At 37.0% G+C, this 26,782-nt stretch overlaps 1 protein-coding gene across 1 annotated transcript in view; it reads left to right on the top strand.

Moving 5' to 3' along the window:
• DPYD (dihydropyrimidine dehydrogenase) overlaps nt 1–26,782 on the top strand; it is a 1,462,963-nt gene that overhangs the window by 757,713 nt on the left and 678,468 nt on the right. The window contains exon 14 of the mRNA XM_006882430.1: nt 16,948–17,112. Within this exon, the coding sequence (XP_006882492.1) occupies nt 16,948–17,112 (165 nt within the window). The remainder of the gene's footprint in view (nt 1–16,947; nt 17,113–26,782) is intronic.

Genomic DNA, 26,782 nt, shown 5'->3' with positions numbered 1-26,782 from the left:
TGTGGTGTTATTTTGTATTCATCTTATTCATCACACCAATGCCTTTGGATGTCAGTGTTTTGTGTCTAAAACATGATCATTTCAAAGAGTTCGTAAGAGTTTTGATCTTGCTAATTTATGGATCGCATAATGGGATAGGGATTGTTAGCACAGCACTCAGTCAACAATACAGAGTTTCCATTTCACTAAATTATAATTGTTTTGTCTCTTGTAATGTTCTCAGTTGTTTATACTTTATCTGTGTCCATATTATATTTTCCTCTAAACTCTCTAAGGTGAATTTAACTAGGTGTTCACTGGTTAGGAGACTTCTTCCAGAACAGTTCACAACCATTCCATCTTTGTTTGCATGAGTAGGCTTTCTCTAGCAGAAGTGTGATTTCTAGTTAATCCTAATTTTCTGGATTGTCATGTACTATCAAGTAGGAACAGACCCATACCTGACCCTCTGGTGGATTTTCAGATGCATTTAATCACAAGGAGGAGATTGGCCATCCTTCTTCAGCGGAGCAGCTGGTGGATTCAAACCACGCAACTTCAGAATTGAAGCTCAGCTTCTTGCCACTAGCCCACCAGAGGTTCCTACTTTACTGGATACACAGATAAGAGAAGGTGCTCTGATCAAACCCACCAACTCTGTGAAAGAAAGATGAACAGTCTTCTCCTGCACTGACTTACAGCTTTAGAAACCTGAAGGAGACAATTGGAATTGATTCAATGACAGTGTGTTTTTATTGTTTGAGGCTTGTTTTGTTTTTAAATTCAACATATTTCATTACAGTCTGAGTCTAGTTAGCCCAAATTAAGCCCATTGTTGTCTCTACCAGCACAGGTTAAACTGGAGATTTGTTGATGATCAAGGTTTTTTGCAACAACAACAACCACCTCTAAGTTCAGAACTCTAATGACATCATGCTAATATACATAATGCTGTCAAGTGAAAGGCCAGTGATTTGACTCTACCAGCTTCTCTACTAAAGAAAGATGAGCAGTCTCCTTTCACTTTAAAGATTTACTGTTTGGAAATCTATGGCGGATTTCTGGGTTTGGGTTGTTGTCATTGTTCTTGTTGTTGTTGTGTGCCAGTGAGTCAAAACTGACCAGGAGCTGACCCTCCAGAGGGTTTTCAGAGGCAGTTAATCACATAGGAGGAGACTGCTCGTTCTTATTCCTTGGAGCTGTAGGTGGATTTGAACCATGTGCCTTCGGGATTTCAGTGCAGCTTCTTATCACTAGGTCACCAGAGTTGGGTTTGAGTAGGCACTTATAATTTATTAATTTGTGGGCAGTGGCAGTCACAATGACCACATGTGACCACAGTGTTCTATCATGTGAACCAAGTAAAAGGAAGAAAACAATCTCATTGCCATGTATAGTCAGAACTGACCCATAGCTGACCCTCCAGTGGTTTTCCAAGGCTGTAAATAACACAGGTGAAGATTGCCAATCTTCCTCCTTTGGAGCTTCTATTGAGTTCAAACCACCAGAGAAGTTTGACCTTTGTGATAGCAGCACAACTCCCTACTGACTATACGACCAGAGCCCTTTGTAAAAAGACATGAAATAGACATGTAAATAGAGAGGACACCTCAAAGCATTCCTGACTAAAACAACACTGTATTTATTTTCTTCCATGCAAGAAATATTGTTGTTCCTGCTTTTGTTATGCTACTATGACTCACAGTAACCCTATGAACAACAGCTTTAACCTTGCTCTATTATGAGCCAACCTTACCATTTTTTATACATGTGACCCCATTGTCACATTTATTGTATTATCTGTCTTATCCAGGATCTTTCTCACCTGCACTGACCCTCCTCTATCTTTCCAAGAAAGAGGTCTTTTTCCAAGGACTAGTCCATCCTGGCAACATGCCCAACGTATGTGGGATAGAGCTTCAAAATCCTTGCCTGTAAGGAGCAGTCTGGTTACATACACCCTCTACAGAACAGAGCTGTGTGTTCTCTTGGCAGTCGATTATGTATTCAATCCTCTTTTCCAGCACCACAACTCAAAGGCATTGATACTTCTATCATTCTTTTTTTTTCAATACTTTTATTTTATTATTAATTTCAGTAAAAACTTACAGAGACTTTGGATTTCCATTCATTCATTGTTGCACTTTTCCCACTCCCAAGCCCCCCCCCCCCAGTACACTACCCTCTTGGAAAAGTAAAAGAAAAATTCTTTCATTGTTTTACAAACCCTACCCAGGTCCACTCCACCATGTAGCCTTCGCTCTAGACTCCTGTCATGACAAAGATACCAAATCACATACCACTTAAACAGTTTTCTCCCTTATCTGTTTCAATACAGTATACAATATTGAACCCATCTTTCTCAGTCTTCCCCCAACCCCAATGTCAGTCCTGTTTTACAACAGTGGCACGATGCAGTATTTGTCCTTTTGTTACTGAGGTACTTCACTCAGCATAACGTCATCCAGGGTCACCCATTTTGAATAATATTGCATGAGTTCCTTTTTTTTTCAATGCAGCATAGTATTCCATTGTGTGAATAGACCACAGCTTCTCTATCCATGTGTTTGTTGATGGGCACTTATGTTGTTTCCAACTCCTTGCTATTGTGAACAAAGCTGCAATAAACGTGGGTGTGCATATATCTGCTTGGATGTCAGTTATGGTCTCTTTAGGGTATATTCCCAGTAGTGGAATTGCTGGGTCAAATGGTATCTCTATTTGCAACTTTTTGAGAAAGCGCCATACCGCCTTCCACAGTGGTTGCACTCTTCTATCATTCTTATTTATTATCCATTCAGATGCATAGAAAACAATTAAGAAGACCATGACCTAGATCAAATGCACCTTAGTCTCTAGAATGACTACTTCTCTTTAAAGTAAAAAACATTCCACCATGCCCATCTTTCTTTCTTCCCCATTGTCTAGTTCATGTACATTTCCCTTTCTTGCAATGAAAATCAGTCATTGTTATATCAAATATTAAGAAGTCATTAAAATATTATTTTTCTATCACATTAATAATCTAAACTCTAGTCTAATCTCTAGTTCTAAGTAGCTATACAACCATAAACAAATCACTTTAATTTTGCTAAACTTCTGACCTATCACTAATAGTGTAATTATAAAGTTGTGAAAAATCAAATAAAATGCTTTTTTTATGAAATATTTATGGGGGAAAACCCTTTTATTTGTATTTTTCTTCAACTTCAATACCATATATTACAATGTGTTCCTAAGATAGCATTTCTATTCTCTTTAAATGTGTATTGAATGTATTGACAGATTTAAAGCTTTTCATTACAAATGTTCAACTCTTTACATGATAAATTACCATTAGTTAGGGTTCTAAGTGTTTTCTTTGTGTAAGATATTGTGGTGAAAAAATTATGTGTTGCAAACTAATACTCAACCTATCCATTTCCGCATTCCAAAACAGCTGAGTAGATATTATTCTGGCCATTAGAAAGTTTCTTTGGGGAAGAATAAAATATTAATATATTTAGTTCATGAAGAAAACAGAATGTTAGAGTTCTTTATAGTCACTGTTTCAGTGGAAACTGGGCCATTGTTGAATTTTATTTACTTTTTGCTATTCTCAGAATAGCAGTATACGAAATCTATAATGATAGAATCATATTAATAAGAAAATATTTGTTACTAGACTTATTTACATAATGATTCTCCTCTTTTATGGAATAAGCTGATGAAATCCTATTTATATAGAAAGGCGGGTATTTTTATCTATTTTTTGTGTGTGTCTACTGTCAAATCAGATCTGACTGGTACAGGAGGAAACTGCCCCTCCTTCTCCAGCAGTGCATCTGGTAAATTCAAACTGCGTACCTCTGGGATTGCAGTGCAGCTTCTTGCCACTAGGCCACCAGAGCTCCCAAAATTTTATTTTTATTATTTTTTGCGTGTTTGTACGATCAAATTTGATCTGACTGGTACAGAAGGAAATTTTCCTTCCTTCTCCAGCAGAGCATCTGGTGGATTTGAGCTGCTCTTCTCTGGGATTGCAATGCAGCTTCTTGCCATTAGGCCACCATAGCTCGCATTATCACTTTCTTATGAAATGCTTTTAATTTTTGAAATCTGGGTAAATATTGTTGTTAGGTACTGTCATAGTGACCCTATTATGTACAATAAATCATGATCTTCTCCCTCCCTGCCCCTTCCTCATAATTTCTCTTGTGCGTAATCCCACTTTTTCAAGATTACTCTCTTAAGGGTCTTCCTCTCTATTGTTCATATTCTGTGAAAACTAGTTTCTGAGCATGATATCTCTATGCTTCGGCAATAGGAACCTCCTGACAACATAACTAAAATATGTGAAACAGAGTCTCGCAATTTTTGCTTATAAACAGTAATCTGGTTGCCCTTTCTCCAACAAAGATTTGTTCTATTGGAAGTCCATCATTCACACACTTATTACCTTCGCATCTGAACCAACTAATAGCTAACCCTCCAAGTCACAGTGGACTTCCATTTTGTTCCACAGAACCCACTGGTAGATTTAAATCACAAAAGAGGGACCACATTTAAGTTGTTGTTGTTGTTGTTGTTGTTGTTGTTAAGTGCCATCGAGTTGTAGAGTATTCATAGGAACCCTATGAAGGAAAGACATGAACACTTGTATAACTTTCATCATTTCTCCGAGTTCATAGCATTTCCAGAGGCAAGCTCTTTAGGAAGTGGATGCCACTCCTGCTTCCAAGCATGTTTTAATCGGGAACGCCACCAAACACAGTCTACCATGGGTGACCATCATCACATTTGACACATCAGTGTCACAGTGTTCAGCATCACAGCAACCACGAGTTACCTCTGTACAGCAAATGGACAGACCAGCGCTATGCCATTTAGAAGAATGTTTGACCAAAAACAATTAAAACCAGGTCTGAGGGCCACAGATTATAATCACCCACCTTCATAGAGTTTCCCGAGACAAACTATTTTGGAAGTGGGTGTCACTCCTGCTTCTAAACTTGTTTTAATCTGGGAGCATTACAATGTCTGATTTTTTTTTCCCTCTTGTTATGTGCCGTCGAGTCGCTTGCAGCTCCATAAATAAGCTAGTTAACTCGTTCAGGGATTATTAACAAATGTGATAGGGAAGCCAACTTAAATCTTTATTTTCACTAAATTCCCTCTTTAATCCCAATAAATATCTTTGAATTCTAAGTAAAACAAAAGTAATTATTGTTCTGATATTCTATGCTTTGAGCCAAGATTCATCCTTCTGACTTGTTCTCCCTTGTTCAATAGCCTTGTGTGAATTCAGCTTGAATTTCTCACATTTCCTTGTAAATGTACTCATCTAGCTATTTTTTTAATTCCCATTTTGTCATTACTAGGATAGTGTATCATATGATTGATTCACAATGATCAGTAGCAGTCCGCTTCAGCCAACTAATGCCTAGGATATCCTAGATTCATAGATTTCTACTTTGTACATCAGCCTTTTCTCCCCAATTTAAGTTGTGTGGATCAGCAACTAACGGTCTTCAGGAAGAAACCATTTCTCCCTTTGTGTCATTAAGGTTGACTCTATTTTGAAGACCAATAGTTTCCCCATCACATTTCAAGTATCTTCCAAATTGAGGGGTTCACATTCTGGCACTGTATTGGACAGTGCTCTGCTACTATTCATGAAGTTTTCACAGTCTGTTGTTTCTTAAGTGGACAGAGATCCCTGATTTTTACCTGTGTTAGTCTAGACATTCTAATTAAAATGAAGCACTACTATCCCCAAGGCACATGATTGGAATCCACCAGCTACTCAGAAAGAGAAAGGGCCTATCTCCTCCAGTGCTATTAACTGCCTCTGAAAATCTGCTGAAGTGTCAGCTGTAGGGCAGTTCAGACTCAATGGTCGATGACAACAACAACCAGGGGTGATGGTGCTGGTATTGGAAATACTAGTGACACAGCTGTCAGCAACAGCAACGTGCCACGGAGACTGACACATTCACAGACAAGTGGTAGATCCTGATGTATAAAGTCAAATAATTAAAAGATACTCAACAAAACCAAGCAACCAAACAAACAAACAAAAATCATGGAACATACTGGAACTTACAAGAGGATTAAATATTCCTAAAGTTATATGTTTTAGGTAAATTGATAAAACTTTCTCTATGGAGCTCTGGTGACCTAATAGGAAGAAGCTCTGCTGCAATCCCAAAGGCACTTGGTTCCAGGTCACTAGCTGCTCTGCACGAGAAGGCTCTACGCTGCCCAACAAAAACTACATTATTTAAGTAAGTGGTAAGGTAGTACAGTTTACTGCTACTCTTGCTGTGTGCCATCAAGTCAGAGCCGAACCATAGTGGATCCACCAGTGGGTTTTCAGAGGCGGATTGCCCATCAAATCATGTGCCCTCAAGATAGTCGCAGATTCTTACCACTTGATTCTTCTACACGGATGTGTATTTCAGATAGCAAGTTTTTTTTTTTTAAGTATACGTCATTAAAACAAAACAATAACAGCAACAAAAACCAGCCCCGAGCCTTGAGTCACACAGACGTTATCAGGACAAAAACTACATAAGATTATTACTGTGAAAAGTAGAGGGATAATTGAGCAAGATGTATATAAATGTCCAAAAGGGAGGAGGAAAAGGAGAAGGAAGAGGAGGACAAGGGGAAGAGGAAATTCATTAGGGGAGCAGAGGTTCATGGGTGGTTGGGAAAGATGAAGGAATAGCGCAGATTCGATGAGAACTTGAAAACCTGAGGGGACAAAAAGCATAGATCATTAGTCATTACATAAAATACAACGTATATGAATGATTATATAAAACACAATGAACATGAATGAAACACAATGTAAATGAAATATTGAATGTGAATTAAACACAGTATGTATGAATGATGGTATGCAAACCAATATAAATATGTAAAACGAAAACAACAAAAAAAGAGTGAGAATAGAACTGTCTAGAGAGCTGCAGGACAGTAATTTTTACGGACATAAAACTGCCACCTTCTCATCTTTCTCTCCAAGAATAGCTAGTGTTTTCAAATCACTGATCGTTCACTTATAGCCAAGCACTTTACCACTGCATCTCTAATGCTCCTGTTAAATAAAAACAAGCAAACAAAAAACACCCAGCTGTCTCTTTGTCCCCTTGTTCTTCATTTCCACTCTTTCTTTTACTTACTACTCTCTTGAATTAATTTGAGTCATTCCTTTATTTATGTGTATCTCTTTAGCACACACATCCATTTGCTTTTACTTATTTGGAGCATTAGTTTCTGTGTATTCTTCCACATTTATTCTTTTCATTTAATGTAATGTTTCTGAAATCTATTCATGATGGGCTATGTAACCATGTTTTATTCTGCAAATGTCACTTTTTATTTTCATCCAATTTTGTTGAATCCCAATTATTTCTCTCTTATCAAGACATCATTGCAAAGTTTCCCTTTTTTTAGCCATTGAGGCCACTGTGACTATCTTAATCCAGTGGTAACCATGGAAACACTATAACATTTAAGGATTAGAGAGGTCTTGTAAATGAACTTCAACAAACAAATGTGATCACTCTGTTTACCATTTAAATCTCTTTACTAATGCAGAAAAATCACTATCATTACTCCAAATGTTAAAAGGTCACTAACATTCAATTTTATAATGGTAGTTTAAAACCACACAAAGCAGAGATCACACCTAACATTTCCTTACTTAAAAACATCCACTGGAAAAATTTAGATCCTTGTTAATGCATAGAAAATTACATCTATAGTAATTAATTTTCTTTATTATATAGAATAAACTCTCATCCATCCTATTCTCGAAAATGATTATTTTGTTATACTAACTCCCTTAAGCAATGCTAATATAATTTAGCTATTAAATATTAAAGCAAAATATTTTCTTATACACTCATTCTCAAATTCTATTCCCTGGTCAAAAGATTTAGCTAGTTATGGCCCAATTATTGAAGCTCTAATGTATAATAATATGACTAAGGATAATTGGTTTAATACACGTTTTCATTCATCTTTTATTAATTTAAAACTTTTAAAAACTCTTATATCAGCAGAGAAGGATGTTGGTAAAACAATAACAACATGACTGGATTTGGGAAGGAAAACCTACAGCCAAAAAGTACATGGCTGTACATTGAAAAAGAGACTGAGATTTTGTCATTATAGTAAGGATGACAGAAGAATTGGTGACTTTGAGTTGTGGTCTTGAAAAAGAGTACTGAATATCTCATGAACTGCCAGAAGAACAAACAGATATGTTTAGTAGAAAGTGCACCCACAGTCCTTCTTGGAGGCAAAAATGGCAAAGCATTGTCTCTCCCATTTTGGACATAGAGTTAGGTGAGACTATTCCCTGGAAAGGAACACCATGCTTGGAAATTTGGAGGTCAGTGAAGAAGAGAACAACTCCCAGCAAGAAGGATTGATACAGTGACTCAAGGGTGTCAGAGATGATGAGGATGGTATAGGAGATGGTCTGTTCAGGTCTGTTGTTCATAAGGTCACTATGAGCCATGCTCAGCTCAATGGCACTTAATAACAAGAAGCTGGGTATTAAATAGTCTGAATTTTTCAATTGCCATCACAGTAAAAAAATACATCACAGATAGTGATATAGTGATACCTGCAAATGATAGCTATATAGTGTTGTTGCTAGGAATTGAACTGATGAGCGATGCTATAAACAACAGGTGTGAACCCTGTCCTGTCCTATGTCATTCTAATAATCTCTGAAATCCTCAAGCCCATTGCTGCAGTCACTGTGTCAATCCACCTGGTTGAGGCCCTTCCTCTCTTTTGCCATCCGTCCACCTTCTCAAGTATAATGTCTATCTCCAAGGAATAACCTCTCCTAACCAAATGCCCAGAGAACTACCAAAAATACAGACTGGATTTAGAAGAGGCTGTGGCACTAGAGACATTATCACCAATGTCAGATGGATCTTTGCAGAAAGCAAAGAGGGATATCTATGATTCATTGACTATACAAAGGCATTTGACTGTGTAAATCACAACAAAGTGTGGCTATCCTTGATTGTGCCTATTCAGAACCTATATTTAAATCAGGAAGCAGTCCTCAGAACAGAGCAGAATACTGCATGCTTCAAAATCAGGAAGGAATTGGGTCATGTCTCCATACCTTTTCAATCTATATGTAGAACAGATCATTTGGGAAGCTGGGTTTTATGAGGAAGAATGAGATCTATTTTATGCAGATAACACATCTTGCTTGCTGAAACTAAGGAGGACTTTATTGCTTGCTGCAGAAGTTCAAGGACTATAATTTTCAATATAGATTTGAAGCTCGATATCAAGAAGACAAAGAGTCTCCCCACTCGGCCGATTGACAGCACCGTGATGGATGGAAAAGAAATTGAGGTTGTTAACAGTTAGAGCTTGTTTGGCTCCATAGTCACTCTTGGCACCAGCAATCAGGAAATCAAAAGATGAATTGAATTAGGTAAATCAGCTGTCAGGGACCCCTCCAAAGTACTGGGAAGTAATAATGTCTAGAGACTAAGGTCCATCTGATTCAGGTCATGTCTTCACAATTTCTTGCTATGCATCAGTGAGGTGGACAATGACTAAGGATGATAGAAGAATTGATGCCTTTGAGTTGTGGTGCTGGAGAAGAGTCTTGAACCATAGACCACTGAGAAAAGAAGTACCTCTGTCTGGAGTGGGTGAAATAAAATTTCTCCTTGGAGGCTAGGATGTTAAAGCTCCGCCTCAAATACTTTGGGCTCGTGGCCAAGAGTGTCTGATACTTGAAGGAGAACATCATGCTCGGAAGGTGTGGTTATGTGTTGTCAAGAAGAATACAACTCATAACAATGTTAAGAAAAAAAGGTCTGAACCATGTTCTATCCTATGCCATCTTTACACTAGTGAGTGCTTTCAAGGCTACATCTGTTAATTGAAAAAAAGTGAATTGGTATCACATCAATTCCTGGAGCCTTATTTTTTTTCTCATTACTTCCATGCAGCTTCTACTTCCTCCTTCATTACCAGTGAATCCTTTTCATATGGTACTTCCTGAAGTTTTTCAGTGTCAATTGGTTCTTTCTGGTACAATGATTCTGTGTATTCCTTCCATCTTCTTTTGATACTTTCTGGGTCATCCAATGTATTTCCCATAGCATCTTGCAATATTGCAACATAAGGCTTAAATTTGTTTTTCAGTTCTCTCAGCTTGAAAAATGCACAGCAAGTTCTCCTCTTCTTATTCTTCAATTCCATCTATTTGCATATTCCAGTATAATACTTTGTTTTTTTCCTCCCAAGCTGTCTTTTGAAAGCATCTATTCAACTCTTTTACTTTGGCATGTTTTCTTTCTGTTTTGGCTTCTCCACTCTCTAGTGAAATTTTCAGAGAAAACATTGAATACTAGTATCCAAATCTCAGACAAGTTATGGAATAACATGAAAGCCATTGTATAAGAAGAGACCAAATTAATTGAAAAGACAAGAAAAAAGAAAATACAAAATTGGATGTCAGAGGAGACTCTGAAACTTGCCCTTCAGTGTCAAAAAGCTAACTACGTTTATGGAAAGAATAAATGAAATTACAGGGCCGAAAAGAGAATTTCAAAGGGCAATTCAGGAAGAAATTTAAAAAAATGAAATATGAAAATACTTGGAGTCAGAAAACACATGGTTAGCTTTTCCAAAGATGACAGAACTGAAGAAAATAGGGCTTGAGTTGTAATACTAAAGTATTTTATTGGAAAAATATTAAGTAACCCTTTTTTAAAGTCATTTGCACTCATAACAACCCTACATACAAAAACTCTGAAAGCTGCTTTATCCTGAGCCGACCTTATTGTCTCGATCTCTTCACTGTCTATCATGATGCTGCTAATCAGCCCGATAGAGAGAATCTTTGTTTTCTTGATGTTAAACTTCAATCCACATTTAAGGCTGTAGTGCTTGACCTTCTGCAACAAATTACTCGGGCGTCCCTTAGTTTCAACAAGCAAGGTTGTGTCATCTGCATAATTCAGGTTGTTTGTAGGACTTCCTCCAATCCTGATGCCACATTCCTCCTCATACAGCCCAGCCTCCTGGATGACCTGTTCTGCATATAAACTGAAAATGTATGGAGATAGGACAGATCTCTGGCATACACTCTTCGTGATTTTGACCCATGCAAAAGAACATAGGAGCCATCAAAGAAGATGGAAGTAATACAGAAGGTTAGGAAAATGTATCAAAAATGAATAGTCAATGCTGCCGTTTTATGAAGTGGCAAATGATCAAGAACAAATGGTACTAAAGGATTGAGTACCAATACTTAAATCATGATTCACTAAAGATATTGGCAAGCAATAAGAAACCAGGAATTTATATAGTATCAACTGAATTGACTTAATACATAGATGCATACTGAAACATACCTACTATACTATGCCAAAAAATTTGGAAAAGAGTTACATGGTCAACCACCTAGAAGAGCTTGATATTTGCTCTTATTTTATTTTTTTTTAAATCCAACAGAGTATAGAAGCAATTTAACAATATCATTAATGTCTCCCTCAAGTAAAATTTTTGTTAAAATTATTCCTTGAATAAAGAGATATCACTGCTGACATCAGATGAATCTCTGAAAGCAGAAACTATTGAAAGTTTACGTGTTTCACTGATTGTGCAAAGGCACCATGTGGGTCACAAAAAACGACAGATAACACTCAGGAAAAGAAGATTTAATTGTGCCCATATGGAACCTATACATGAACTAGAAATAGTTGTTTGAACAGAACAAGAGGATTATATAAAATAAAGAAAGATATATGTCAGGGTTGTATCTTTCAGCATACCTGTTCAATTTGCATGCTAAAGAAATAAATCTGGCAACTGGAGAAGAATGTGACATCAGAATTTAAGGAGCACTCATCAACAACTTATGTAATGCAATAACACAACCTTGAGGATGACATAGAGGACTTGAAGCCTGCTAGAATCTTCAATGGTTGATTCTGTTTTTTGGTTTTTTTTAATTACAAGAAAGGCAATGTAGTACAAGAAAGAAATGTCTCCTTCCCGTTTAAGAGTAATAGATGTTTCTTCTGCAGAAATTACATTGCCCAAATACTGAAGAAGAAGGCAGAATCAGTTGTAATTTTTCTCTGGGTAGCTAATGTCCACTAATAAACAGATATTTTCACAGATCTAGAGAGCTCTAATGGCCTAGTGGCAAGAAGCTGTGCCTCTGTCCCAAAGGCACATGGTACAAATCTATCAGCTGTTCCACGTTAGAAGGATGAACAGTCTCCACCTGTGCAATTAACTGCTTCTGAAAACCCACCAGAGGGTCAGCTGTGGCTCAGTTCCAAGTCAATGTTACACAATAACAACAAACACTAGTACTGACATCAGGGCAGACTTGTTGAGTGACTGAATGAACCAGAAAATCATCTACATATTGGAGTGAGGTGGATTTATTTGTAGCAGATTCTTGTGCATATTATTAGAAAAATAGAAAGAAGACCCAGTAATTTCTTGGAGTATTACAGCCCACGTAAATTCCTATTTTCCCAAGCACAAGTAAACAAATAATGTATTTCAGAATTCACAAGAATAATAGGAAAAGTGCTGCAAAGATCTGCAACTCTAAAATGATTTGTTTGTGAAGGGACTCTGTGGAGTCCTGACAATAACTGTCTCCTATATCAGACTCCAAAAACTTTCCAGAGGAAAGGACTTTTGGAGAGCTACACACTTTTGAAGAAGTGTGGTTAAGTACCATCACTGAGCAGGACACAGGTGTCTCTTTCCAACGTGGATCAAAATAAAAGTAACTGATCTAGTTGCCATGGCTCCTTATGCATCATTTACTCGTCACAACAATCACTAAACGGTGTTCAGTATGGGGAGGAACCCTGGATAATGTGTCTTCACAATTCCACTTTTGGCATAAAAAATGTCAAAGAAGAAAATCCCGTGTTTGATGGTTGTCATTAGGTTCTGTCACCCATGATTCATAATGACTATATGATCAACAGATGGAAACCTTGTCCTATCCTGCATAATCTTCAAAATCCCCACTATGCTCAAACCCATTGCTGCAGTCATTGTGTCACTACATCTTAATGAAAGTTTTCTTCGCATTTGCTGATTCTCTATGTTTTCCAAAGACTGGCACTTCCTGACAGCATGCCCCAAATATGTGAGATTAGAACTATCTTGCTGTTCAATGAATAAGTATGACAGAAAAAGAATTGATATCTTTGAACTGTGGTATAGAAGAGTACTGAATATCCCATGAATTGCCAAAAGAACAGATACGTATTGAGGAAGGTGCAGCTAGAGTGATCCTTGAGGCAAAAATGATAAAATTGTGTCTCACATACTTGGGGGCTGGAATCCAGGTGCTGAGTATTCTGAAGCAGCCTGACTCTACAGAGGTTTCATCTTTGGTTCTGGTGAGAATTTGGGAACGATGTTAACTGGCCATTCATTGTGTGTTGATTGTATTTAGCCTCCTATTTAAAAACACATTTGGGCCCTCAGGATGTGTGGCCCTCAGGCTTGGTTTTAATTGTTTTTTGGTCAGTCTTTTAAGTAGTATAGCATTGGTCTATTTGCTGTACAGTGGTAACTCATGGTTGTGTGACGCTAAATGCTGTGACACTGATGTGTCAAATGCAATAAAAGTTACCCATGGTTGACAGTGTTTGGTGGAGCTCGCCTATTAAAACAAGCTTGGAAGCAGGAGTGGCATCCATTTCTGAAATGGCTTGTCTCTGGAAACTCTATGAACTTGGAGAAATGATGAAAGTTATACAAGTGTTCAGGTCTTTTGTTCGTAGGGTTGCTATGAGACATCTATGACTTGACAGCGCTTAACAACAACAACAGCCCTGGCCTTTAAGGATCACCCTGACTATGCTTCCTACAGGACAGATTTGTTTGTTCTTTGGGCAGTCCCTGGGATATACTGTACTTATTCATTGTCCAACATTCATGGGCTGTTGAAAATACCATGACTTAAGTCAGGAACACCATAGTCTTTAAATGGATATCTTTGTTCTCTTTTGCACTTTTAAGAGGTCCTTAACAGCAGATTTACCCCATACAACGTATCTTTTGACTGTTGTGTTCTTAGGTGCCTATTACATTCTTAGGCACCATCAAGTCCACTATGATGCATAGAGATCATATAAACAACAGACCTGAACCTTGCCCTATCCACTAGTCCTCATGATCTCTGTCAGCCTCAAGTCCATTGTAATGATCAGTCCATCCTGTTGAGGGTCTTCATCTCTTTCTCTGACCATCTCCCTTTCCTGGCATGATATCTTCTTGCAAGTACACTGGTTCTTCCTGAAAAAGTGTTAAATGTCTTTTGATTAGTGTTGTTATATACCATCAAGTCTTAACTGACTTACAACTGATCCTCCAGCAAATTTTCAGAGGCAGTAAATTGTGCAGGAGGAGATTACTCATCTTTCTCCCTAATTTGAACCATGTGCCTTTGCAATAACAGCACCTCTCCTTACTCTAGACCACAAGTGCTCCCTTCTTCTGATTAGGAGTGGAGGAAAATAGAGCACTTTGTTGAGGAACAAAACAACTTAAGCTAGCCAGCAGCAAGTGAAAAATAAAGGTAGAAAAGTCTACATATAGAAAACAGAGGGTTAATTGTAGATATAGATAATAACAGCTTCAGCGTGGATTCCTTTGAAAGGTAAAGGTTGGCTGCTTCTCTAGGGGAAACGGAGGAAGTTACCACTTGAGTCTGTAATGCCAGCAAATTCAGCTAGAAATAAAGGCATTCATCAAAATATTTGTTCCTCTTGGAACAAATTGTGTACATGTTGATACACTTTACCTAAGAACAAATGGATGTCATTCTGACCCTAAACTTCTTGGGAATGCATATTGGCCCCGTCATCCTTGTGTCTGACATAAATTCTTCCCGTTTAAAACTTTTCTGTTTATAATAGACAATGGCATTCAAGAAGAATAAGAAGTTATTTGTGTAATATATGCATTCCTACAGTGACCTGAATCAGAGCATTACCCTAAACTTTGAGGAAGTTGGAGAAGTCAGAAAGTCCTCCTCAAGGCAATGATGTTTAAGTTACTTAAGATTCAGTGTCAGGATGCTTCCAAGGAATTGAACAGTTGTATTACAATGTATCTCCTTCAAGGCAATAAATTACAAGTTTTAAATGTGTCCCTTTCCTTGTGCACATTGCCTAGTGCCAGGGTACTAGATTTGGTCAACCGAGTGGGCTGTCCTAGCCACAGTGACTAAGCTACATCTAGTGCACAACAATCCCCAGGTGAGTTTTGACTCATCTGGGTGGCATAATGAGAACACAGAGCAGAGGAGTGTGCTCTTAAAAACAGGAACATAGATAAAGTCTGTGCTCATTTGAATCAAAATTTTCTATAGTTGTCTTCATCTTGCTGACAGGTGCAGAGTACATGCAGGGTTATCTGCAGAGAAGCCTGCTGGATTGCATGGCACACCTTTGAGAACTTGACAAGTTGGAGATTTGACCCACCCACTAAGCTTACTTTTAACCAGAAGCAATAGATGTACAGTTAATATGCCTAGAATTAACTTGCTCTTTCCCCCATTAAGATTGTGTAATACTATTTCATAGTAGTAAATGAGAGTAAGGCTGGTGATGTTAAGCACAATTTCAATAGAAATGTAATGGCTTAATTAGTAAAAAATAAACCAGCACAATTCCTATAAGTAAAAATGTACATATTTAAAGAAGCTTATTGTAACATTTATACCATTTATTTTATAATATACTAATTCAAATGTAAAAGTGAATGTAAATTACTAGAAATTAACATGCAATGTGAAGAAAAGTCCTTTTATCCTCTGCAACTGTAGCATTTGGCAGATTCAGGAATAAATAATCTTTTGTGGCAAGGGTATGCCTTATCAAACATATGCAGATCAGCACTAATTAATGCTAATTAAGGTTTCCTGTCTATCTAGTTGGAAAAACGTCCAAATGTTATGAAATCCAGTTAGTATGCCTATTACGCTAATTGTTTTATATGGGGTGGTTCTTAATTAAAATATGTAAATTGACCTTAATTGCTATATACTAATGGGGGCTCATGTTATCTCACTAAAAGTGACAAGATGGTGAGGAGGGGTACTTAAATGACTAATTCTGATAAATCCTTAACTAAATGACCTTTACTCAAAATTAATTTTAATTGGAAGTTGGCAAAAGAAACATTTTCCTCCTTTGTTTCTTTTTAGTTTTAAGTAATGTAAGAATGTTACTCTTCTTTGTTAATACACCCTTAGAAGCAGTTGTGAATTGTTAATTACACTTAACAAGCAAGTTAATTTTACTGTTTACTGTTTATAGTTATCAGGAAGTTATTGATATTCTCAATTCTGTCTTGGGAAAAGTGACTTAGTTCTCATTGAATATGAATTTGCAGATGTAATCCTATAGGTAATTTGACACGCTTACTTTGTTAGAATATGTGTTAAAGTTTGATGAGCCAGTAGTACTAGTATCTGGCTGATTTACATTGGAATTAGTTTTTGGAATGTATATTTATATACATATAATAAACATTAACTCTTATTGGAGTTAAAATTTGATTAGAGATACTTAGACTTAATAGAGTGAAATAATATTCTTGCATTTTACCTCTCAGATTTAAATGTATTACTTAATTGCAAACAAATTAAGATGTTTATGGCCAAAACCACTGTAAATAAATTTAGGCAACTTTGATTTTTTTCTGTGCTGAACCTAGAATTATAGAAAGTAATTAAGCTAAACTAACATATTGTATTTTGCCCTTTCATTTGGAAGTAGTTTATGTTCAGCTGTAATTTAAAACATATTAAAAATTATTCTGTGAAAAAATATGAGAAAGGATTTGGTAAAATATTGACATATGGAGATGAGCATATAATAAAATCATAATTTTTCCTTGTCAAATGGAGACCTAATATCCACTTTCTTTCATCAGGACATTGTGACAAATGTTTCCCCCAGAATCATCAGGGGGACCACCTCTGGACCCATGTATGGCCCTGGACAAAGCTCTTTCCTGAATATTGAACTCATCAGTGAAAAAACGGCTGCATATTGGTGTCAAAGTGTCACCGAACTAAAGGCTGACTTCCCAGACAATGTAAGTGTGATTTAACGTCTAAAACGAGAATTGGCATAAGTTGGTGAATGTTTATTTAAACATCCAATTCATAGGCTTATAAATATTAATGTGTATAATATATTTTATTAAAGAATCTGCCAGTTGCTTTGCTGATGCATCGAAAGATAAAAAAGAAAGAAAAGCTCAAGAGCTCATAAAAATCCAGACAATGCCCGGCTTTGTTATAAATGGGTGCCATGCAGATAGAAGAAGTATCTACATAAGCAGAAGGAAGAGAAATGAAATACTCATTTTATTGAGTTGGTTTTCATTGTGTGTGGCTAGCATTTATGAAGGGGATGACCTCAGGACGAAATTTCAAGCTATAAATCATTTTAATATAAACTTCTGGCAGAATATCTTCTAATAGTGTTTATTCCTATTATTTTTAAGTATGAAATAATTTACTTTTTAAGTAATTTAAGCGATTTTAGCATCTTTTTTTCTAAAGAAGTCAATGATTATTTGTAAAATTTATTTATTATTGTTATTTTATTCAACTATTTACTGCTTCGCACCAGAGTTCCTTAAAAAACAGTAATGTGTACATTTTACAGTAGGCTTAGGCTTGGCATTATAGTCAGTGTCAACTCATAATGACTTCAGTGCCTGAATAGAATTCATTTATTTGTGGGTTTTTGTGGTGTTGGTAGTTTTTAACCTAAAAATAAGGGTTTGTGTGGGTTTTTTTTTTTTTACTTTCAGTAGTCTAGTTGGAATTATTATTGAGTTTTCTTATTCAATTTATTCTGTTTATCTTCATCTCTCTCCTTCCCATCTTCCTTTTCAGTTCTATGTTATTGTTGTTAGATGACAAGTAGTTAATGACTCAGAGTGACCCTATGAACAACAGATCTGAAACTTGTCCTGAGGAGTGCCATATTCAAGATGTCTGATATGCCCAGGCTCCTTGCTAACACTGTGCCAATCCTTCTTGTTGGAGGTCTTCCTCTTTGACCATACACTCTTCCCAGAATAATGTCTTCTTCAAGGGCTGACTCCTTCTGACAATGTCAGGAGTGTGTGAGATAAGTTTCACCATCCTTGCTTCTAAAGACCATTCTCGTTTCACTTACCCTAAGATAGACTTATTTGTTCTTTCAGCAGTCTATGGGTTTTTCAGTAATAAATACCTTGACTCAAAGAATTGATCTTCTTCTGTCATCCTTATTCACTGCCCAACTTTCAGATGCATATGAAACAATTGAGAAGACAAAGGCTTGAATCAGCACATCTTAATCTTTAAACCTACATTCTTGCTTTTTTATTGCTTTATAGGGATCCTTAACAGGAGATTTCCCTAATACAACATACTTTTTTGCTTTTAATTTCTTGACTGCTCTTACCATGGTTATTGATTGTTGATCCAAGTAAAATGAAATTGTTGGCAACACTACCATTATTGCTGCTGTTGTTGCGTACCATGAATTTGGAACCAGCCCATTCCTGACCATCCAGTGGGTTCTCCAAGACATTAAATTGCACGGGAAGAGAATGCCTATTTCTCTCCTTCAGAACAGCTGGTGGAGTCCAAACACATTCCTTTGTGTTGTCAGAACAAACTCTTAACTACTATGCCACCAGAGCTTCCTACAATACCATGCGTGATTAGTAAATGAAGATAGAGATTTAGGACAGTGTTGTGTTTATGTTGTGGGGAACATTTTCTGTTATTTTTCAAGGCAAAATAGAAATAAATTATCAATATTTAAAATCATAAAATGTTACAAAGCAAACAGGTATCACACTACTGCCTCTTTTAGAGAGTTCCACTGGCACAGGATAGGGCAACGTTCAGGTCTATTTTTCATAGATTTACTCTCTGTGAGATGTAGTCAACTTGATGGCACCTAAAATCATCATCAACAACAACAAATTGTTCCAGCAAGCCCCTTGATGATGGAAATAATTAACACTCTTGATTGTAAACTAAAAACTTGGAGATCTGAGTCTACCTTGAAATGCCAAAGAGAAAAGGTCTGCCCTTCAGCTAAAATTAGCATTGAAAGCTCTGTGGAAGCATAGTTCTATTATGACAGACCTGGGGCTCCATGACTTAGAGTTGATTTCCTGACAGCTCGCTTAATTGTCTCAACATTCTCTTACATTTACACAATTTGATCACATAGAACAAATTTCAATCTTTTCCTACAGATTCCCTTCAGATATGACAGGAACTATTAAGAAACTATTGCTTATAAGGAGGTCTGATGGCATAGTCTGGACTATTTTGCCCTACTAGCCAAGAATCTATTGCTTGTGTTTGTTTTGAATTTTCCACTTTCTGGACTGAATGTTGCTATTATCATATTCTATAATTATCACACTATTTTCACTTTATGCTATTAAGTACATAACTGTTTTCTGCAGTATTTGGTTTTTTAAAAGATGATTTTTTTTAAAGATAATTGGTTTTTCACATACTTTAGGAAACTTTTTAAAAAGTGGCATAGATAATAAATGGCTTAACCTAATAGGAAACTGTGCAGTAGCGGATTGCGCAATATGGTTCTTAAAACCATTGCCTTTGTAATTCCCATCACATGACAAATATGAGATGATGTGTCCTAGCAAAGAGATTGACTAGCTTGCTAGTATTATAAATAAAGACTAAAGTAAAAGGTACCTTCTGAATAGAATTATGCAAAGGAAGTGTGTAGATCACTAATGTGGGGACTTGTCTGTTTTGCTATCCTTCCCACTATGATCAAGACAGAAAAACCAGAGAATGCAGCTCATCCTTTGCAACTGAAGTGAAGAGAGGAGAGGGAAGCCCAGACAACAGCCTCAGTAGCAGAGGTGGTCAATGACTAGGAATGATAGAAGGAGAGTTGATGCCTTAGAGCTGTGGTGCTGGAAAAGAGTATCGCATATACTATGGACTGCTAGGAGAACAAATAAGTTTGTCCTAGAGAGGGTGAAGCCCGTCTGGTCTTCGGAGGCAAGGATTCTGAAGCTTTGTGTGACACACTTTGGACATGTTGCAAGGTGGGATCAGTCATTGGAGAGGGACATCATGCTTGGGAGGGTTGAGGGACAGCGCAGGAGAAGAAGACCATCGATGAGATGGATTGAGTCCGTCACTGGGGTAATGGAGATGGGCATGTCAGATACAATTAGATTGGCAAGGGATAGAACAGGGTTTAGGGCTGTTGTGCCCTAGGTCACTGTGAGTCGCAGGCGACTTGATGGCATATAACAACAACAGTAAAAAAATTAGTAAAAGATATGGGAAAGAGAGTTGTTTTCAGAATTGTTAGAGGGGAAAGAGCAGGAGGGTCGTGTGTGTGTGTGTGTGTGTGTGTGTGTGTGCTGATCATGCATGTACCTGGCTGCAGGGTGTCTGACCACATTGGAATGTGCTTTGCCGATACTGTTGTGAGGATTCTTCCCTCTTGTGAAGTGAGCAGAGCTCAGATGCTGCTTCCTTATGTTCCTACTGAAACAGTAATGTATTTTAAAATTTTGTCTCCTGTGCTCCCAACTGTGCTAGATACTGGTCCTACAATACAATCATAATAACGATGTGGTGTTGTTGTTTATTGTTGAGTCAGGACCAACCTAGAGCTGACCTTCTAGCAGGTTTCCAGAGGCAGTTAATTGCTCAAGAGGAGATTGCTCGCCCTTGTCCTGTGGAGCAGCTCATGGATTTGAGCCATATGTCTTTGGGATTGCAGCACAACTTCTTACCATTAATTAGGCTGTTAGAATATTCACACTGTCGCATAAAATGTTGTTAATATTTTATATATTGTAACCAGTGCAATCTTTGCAACATATCAGGCTTGATCCTATTATTCTTTCCTACATTCAGATGAAAAACTGAGACACAGGGATTAAGTAACTTTCCACATTTGCACAGCTAATATGTGATTAAAACAGAATTTAAACTTGAAATTTGCTTTTATATACTCTTGTCTAATTGTAATATTCTATAGACTGTGTTGTAATATCATTAAAGCCTTAGAAAATTCAGAATTTTTAATGTTACATCAGAACAATGTGCAATATACTTTCTCAAATACAACTTCAGTAATATTTAGGTGAGCTAATGTGTCTGGGGGGGGGAAAAATCCCTTTCCTGGAAGCTAACTCCCACCAATGGTTTGTCTTGAGCTTTTGAGCCGGAGTAAGATATTATAATAATGACTAGGAAATGACAGTAAATGGTTAGGAAATCTGAGATGAATCCTTCACTTTGTAATTCTACAGTCAGATAGAAAGAAGAGACATGTTTAAATGTTCTTTTCAATTTTCCTGGGAACAATTTTCTTCTGTAATACTTGCCTTTTCTTCTGAGAAAACAAGACATACTTTTCTAATTTGTTCCCCACTTAGATTACACTCATTTTCCTTTTTTTATATATTTTGAATTAATTTCTAACATTTCTCCCTCCCTATGTAAGTTCTTTATGAGCTGTAAACTGCACACAACTACAATTCAAAGTTAACATTTTAAATACAATTTAGGTAGCATTCCCACTTGAACCCATAGAAATAATGTGTGTGCACCTGGATAATGCCATGCTGAGAATAGAACATTCCCCACTGCTTTGGAATTGCTCTGATGCCAAATCCAATGAGCTACAGGAAAGAAGGTGACCCTTCATTTTCCAAGTTTAATTATCACTCTCACTGGAGTTTTCCCACATCATTCTCACGTGCATGGCTGCCACATTTAATGACAAGGATTGGCTAATTCAGTCCACTTCTAAGCAAGGGCCAACTTCTCTGAAAAAGAAATTGTGCTGGGGAGACATATAGGTCAGCTAGTATCAGCAGTCAGTGTCTCTGTTTCAGAGAAGGTAGACACTAGTTAACTGTGCACCAGGTGCATTTAGATGCGACAGCTGGAAGAACTTGGATAAAAGGCAATAAGACCATCTAAAATATCGTGTGAGGGCTTTATTCTTAGCTATCGTAATAATGCTGCATACATACTAAGCTTGCACTAGACTTCTGTTTGCCTTTCAAGGTTTCCTTTTATTTATCTGTGAATTAAACTCAGCACACTGATCATTGTAGTGACAATTTATTACTAAGGGAGAGTTTTTTGTTCCTAAGCTGAGATTTTGCAATGCTTATTATGAAATGTACTGTATAATTAGGGCTTATAGAAATCAATTTTAAGTGAATCCTTTCATTCTCACTCGAAAGCCTTAGAAACCGTATATTTTAGGCTTGGGAAAAAAATAACCAAAAAAAAAAAAAAATGCATGCTCTAATTCATCTGAATGCCCTGAATTAGCAAGAAAAGACTGACATTTTCTATTATTTGCGGCAACTAAAGTAAGAGTTAAGCAAAAGACAGAGACTTAGTAGTGAATCAACTAGTGAAGTTAGCAAAGGGAATGATGGCTTTGTTAGAGAAATTCATAAAGGAAGAACAATTAGTATGTAAATATGTTTCCGTTGCAATACACCTCATTTCTGCTGAAACCTTTTCTCAGTTAATTGCTGAAAGATCGCGATTACAAAAAGTAAATCCAAAGTGACTCCAAAGAAGCTGATCTTCAGCTACAAGTCTGAAGGTTCTTTGCTAAGAAGTCAGCAGGCTATTTAACCTTTTAACGTTTGGTAGCAATCGAAACCTGTGACAGTCTAGAAAAGCTGAGCACTTACTTTTGAGAAAAATGTTTTTAAAAGCATTGAAAAAATTTGCATACACAACAAACAATAAGACTACTATAATTCTTATTATATTAAAATAAAATTTTAAAATAGTTTTAAAACAGTGTGATGTAGTAAAAAGGTTATTCTTTATTACAGCATTAAATGACACAGCATAGCCATGTGTCACACACCTACTATTATTTTGCCACAACAGCTGAGACAGCTGAAACCTGAGGCAGGTGAAACAACTGTGCTGTGATTTTTTTTTTTTTGTGGTTTCTGTGGATACAAAGGTAAAGGTACATATAATGTTACTGCCTATCGTAGTAGTCTTACCAGAGGAAATACTAAGTTTTATTGGAATTAAAGAGAGAGTTTAGGAAAAATAAAGATCTAATTTGACTTCCCTCTGACATTTGTGGGTTCTCTGTACTTTTTTCAAGGCATTTGTGGACCTTAGATTAACCACCTGTACTCAGTGTCTGTTAATTCTTGTCATGCTCACTCTTGTGTCGATTCTGGCTCAGAGCAACCCTCCTTCTGGTTGTGAAGGCTGTATATATTTGCCAGAAGATACAGCTCATCTTTTTTTGGAAGAGCATATAGTGGATTAGAACCAATGATCATTTGCCTAGGAGCACATCGTGTCACGCACACTATCTTTTAAAAAAAAGTGGATTTGACCTTAATGGCACAATGGTTGAGTTTGCTGCTGTTAATGAAAAGGTTACCAGTTAGAAGCCTTCTAGGGAAAGATGTGTCAATCTTCATTCTTAATGATTATAACCTTGAAAACTGGACACAGCAGTTCTGTTCTGTCACATAATCACGTTATGAGTTGGAATCAACTCGAAAGAAGTTAAGTTTAGTTTTTAGTCTACATCGCTCAATCTTTTCAATAAATTCCACCGTAGACAATTAGTTTATAAATTAGGAGGTGGATTAAATGAATATCTATCAAAAATCCAAGTCTATTATGTAAATCCCAATTCTTGAGGATGCACCACCAGATTTTGAGAATATAAATCTTAACAGAAGGAAATTGCTTATCTTAGAGCAGGTAATAAAATTGAACCACTGATAATTTTTTGTTGTTGTGAGCAGTCCAACATGTACCACACAGGGTTTCATTTCACTTTGATCCACAGTTAACAACATGGTAAGTAACTGTCAAGAAATCAAGCATTCTATTGCATTTAGGAAATCTACTGCTAATAAAATATCATTAAAATGTTAAAGGGAAAAAAAAGGTGCCACTTTGAGGATTAAGGAGCAATTTACTCAAGCCACAATATTTTCAGGGGTTTTTTTTTTGCGTGCATATACATTGTCATGAATAGACCTTTGACATGTTGTTGTTGTTAAGTGCCATCGAGTCTCAGGCGACTCATAGCAACCCTATGAAGGAGAGTCCTTGACGCTTGGGTGCCTTTCATCCTCTCTCCATGTTCATAGGGTTTCTGGAGGCAAGCTATTATGGAAGTGGCTGCCACTCCTCCTTCCATGCTTGTTTAATCAGGGAGCTCCACTCCACTCTTAGTCTGCATTGGGTAGCCAACCATTAACGCATTTGACACATCCGTGTCACAGTGTTCAGGCTCACAGCAACTACAAGCGACCGCAGGACGGCAACATGTACACCAGGACTATACGACATAGAGGAATGTCTGAACAAAAACAACGAAAGATTGGCCTGAAGGACCTTTGACATATGCCACTAAATATTTGTAAACTTTTGTGTGAGAACTATTTACTATGCATCTTTCATATGTGCCAGGATCTTTGCTAAGGACTTTGTTTTTGCCAAGGAAGTAAGTCTTTCCCCCTCTTACAGATGAAAAAAATTTATTATATTTGTGCCTAACTTGAGGAAGTAAAATGATGTTATTTCTATTCTGTCATCAGATAATTGTGAATCATTTAAGTGGCATGCAATGACAGCAGTCTTTTCTTACCCACTCAGATATTGAGCACTCTCTAAGTGGAAAAGAAATTTTGTATTTGAATAAAAATTTTTATTGTCAACAAATATTTGTCCTTAGTGCTAGTACATTATCCTTCTGCATGAAATATAGCTATCCTAGGAAGCTCTGGTGACAAATGGTAAACATTTGACTACTAATAAAAAAATTGGCAGTTCAAACCCATCAACAGATCATTAAAAGACCCAATGATCTGCTTCCATAGAGTTTACGCAGCCTAGACACTCATATGAAATTCAGTTTGATTTCAATGGCACCTATTTATAATATAGAAAACAATGTTGGAAACTCAAGGTTTGAACTTGGATTTTAACTGTACTTTTTAAATATTTTTTTTTTAAAGTGATACTGGAGGAATGAGTCAGATCTTAAGTTCCTTGTAAGCACACAGTATAATCTTGTGTTCTCCATACCCCCTGAAACCTCATGCAATGTCGTTGCACTCACCACTAAAACTGTATCAAGAGAAGTTTAGCTTCCTTTTCTTTGGAGCATTTACAATTTAGCCTCATTCATTAGAAATCAGGTGTTTCTAATTCACTCATACTTCTTAAATAAAATTTAAAATTGTATTTCACTATTTTAAAACTTTGGTCAGCAGTGACTATTACATTACTAGTTATATTATTATTGATATATTACTTATATTATTAGTTTCTTAGCACAGGACTTGGGTTATATGTGTTGTTATTAGGTGCAATTAAGTGAATTCTGGCTCATAGAAACCCTTTAAACAACATAAATTGAGTACCGCCTGGTCCTGTACTGCTTCATAATCCTTGCTATATGTGAGCATATTGTTACAGTTGTTTCATTTTATCTCATTGAAGGCTTTCCCCTTTTTGTTGATCTTCTACTTTCCCTAGCATGTTGTTCTTCAAAAAGAACTGACTCCTCTTGGTTGTGTGCTTAAATTATGTTCAGTGAAACCTGGCCATCTCTGCTGGTAAAGAACATTCTGGCTGCGTCCTCTAAGAGAGATTTGTTGGGATTCTGCTAATCCTTGATATAGTCTTAACCAACTATAGAAAGAACAAAGGCCACTTGGGTATGAATGGCCATATCTGACATTTACCGACACAGAGTGGAATTATTCCCAGCAACAACATCAACAACACAAAGCCAGTTTCTGTGGGGTCAGCTATGTCTCCCATGCTCTCATACCTCTTTCTATTCATATCAACACCAGTCTTACTGCTTTACTGGGTCCAAAACCTGATGCAATAACTCACAGACTACACAAAACCATGTTGGATAAGTCAAAAGTTTTAAAACCAGATAAGCAGCAGAATGTCATCAGGACAGCTTCTGAAATGTGCTCACAGGCACTTCAGCAATTTATGCCAATGTTACAAAGTTCTCAGTCCTGTGACTTATGAGATCTTACCTCCAGTTGTCCAACAAACTTGGGCAAAGTTCTTTTAGCTCTGACCCAATGATGTAGTTATCCCAAGGTCTCATCCCCTGTCAGGTCTCCAGTTCTCTGCTGTGGTTGCTATGGACGCTGCTCCCACAAGCCCTCCTAGTCCTGGCTCCAAAGAACACACTTCATTGTCTTGCTTCTTCTTTTGTTGGTAGGGCAGCTTTTCTAATAATACTATTGTATCTGTTCAATTTAATGGTGATACTAATCCCCTGTGGATAGGCTTAATATGTCCCATTTACATAGTCCAGCCCATCTACATGGCAAAGTCAAATTCAATAGCTAGCGATGAAGTTCTGAACAATAAGCTCCACGGCAACATTCTAATTCATGTGAATCCTTCTTTTTAATTTTTTTGGTTTGGTTAAGGCAGGGGAGGTTTCTATTTAATTAATTACCTGGCTTTAGGAACTACATGATCCCTTTGTGTATATAACAACGTCCACTGTAGGATTTTCTTTGGAAATTTAAAGATAGTAATATAATGTATTTTGCTTTGTCATTCCGAGCAGCCTTTTGGAATCTTCTGTTCAGCTCTTTAGTGTCTTGAATTCTTCCTTGTGCTTTGGCTTCTCTACGCTCCAGTGCAATCTTCAGAGTTTCTTCTGACATCCATTTTGGTCTTTTCTTC

This window comes from Elephantulus edwardii, unplaced genomic scaffold (genome assembly GCF_000299155.1).
Source record: "Elephantulus edwardii isolate Elephantulus edwardi_28Jun2011 unplaced genomic scaffold, EleEdw1.0 scaffold00020, whole genome shotgun sequence".
NCBI classification, from domain to species: Eukaryota; Metazoa; Chordata; class Mammalia; order Macroscelidea; family Macroscelididae; genus Elephantulus; species Elephantulus edwardii.
The sequence above is the reverse complement of the archived record's forward strand: the minus strand, read 5'-3'. Positions and strand labels throughout refer to the sequence as shown.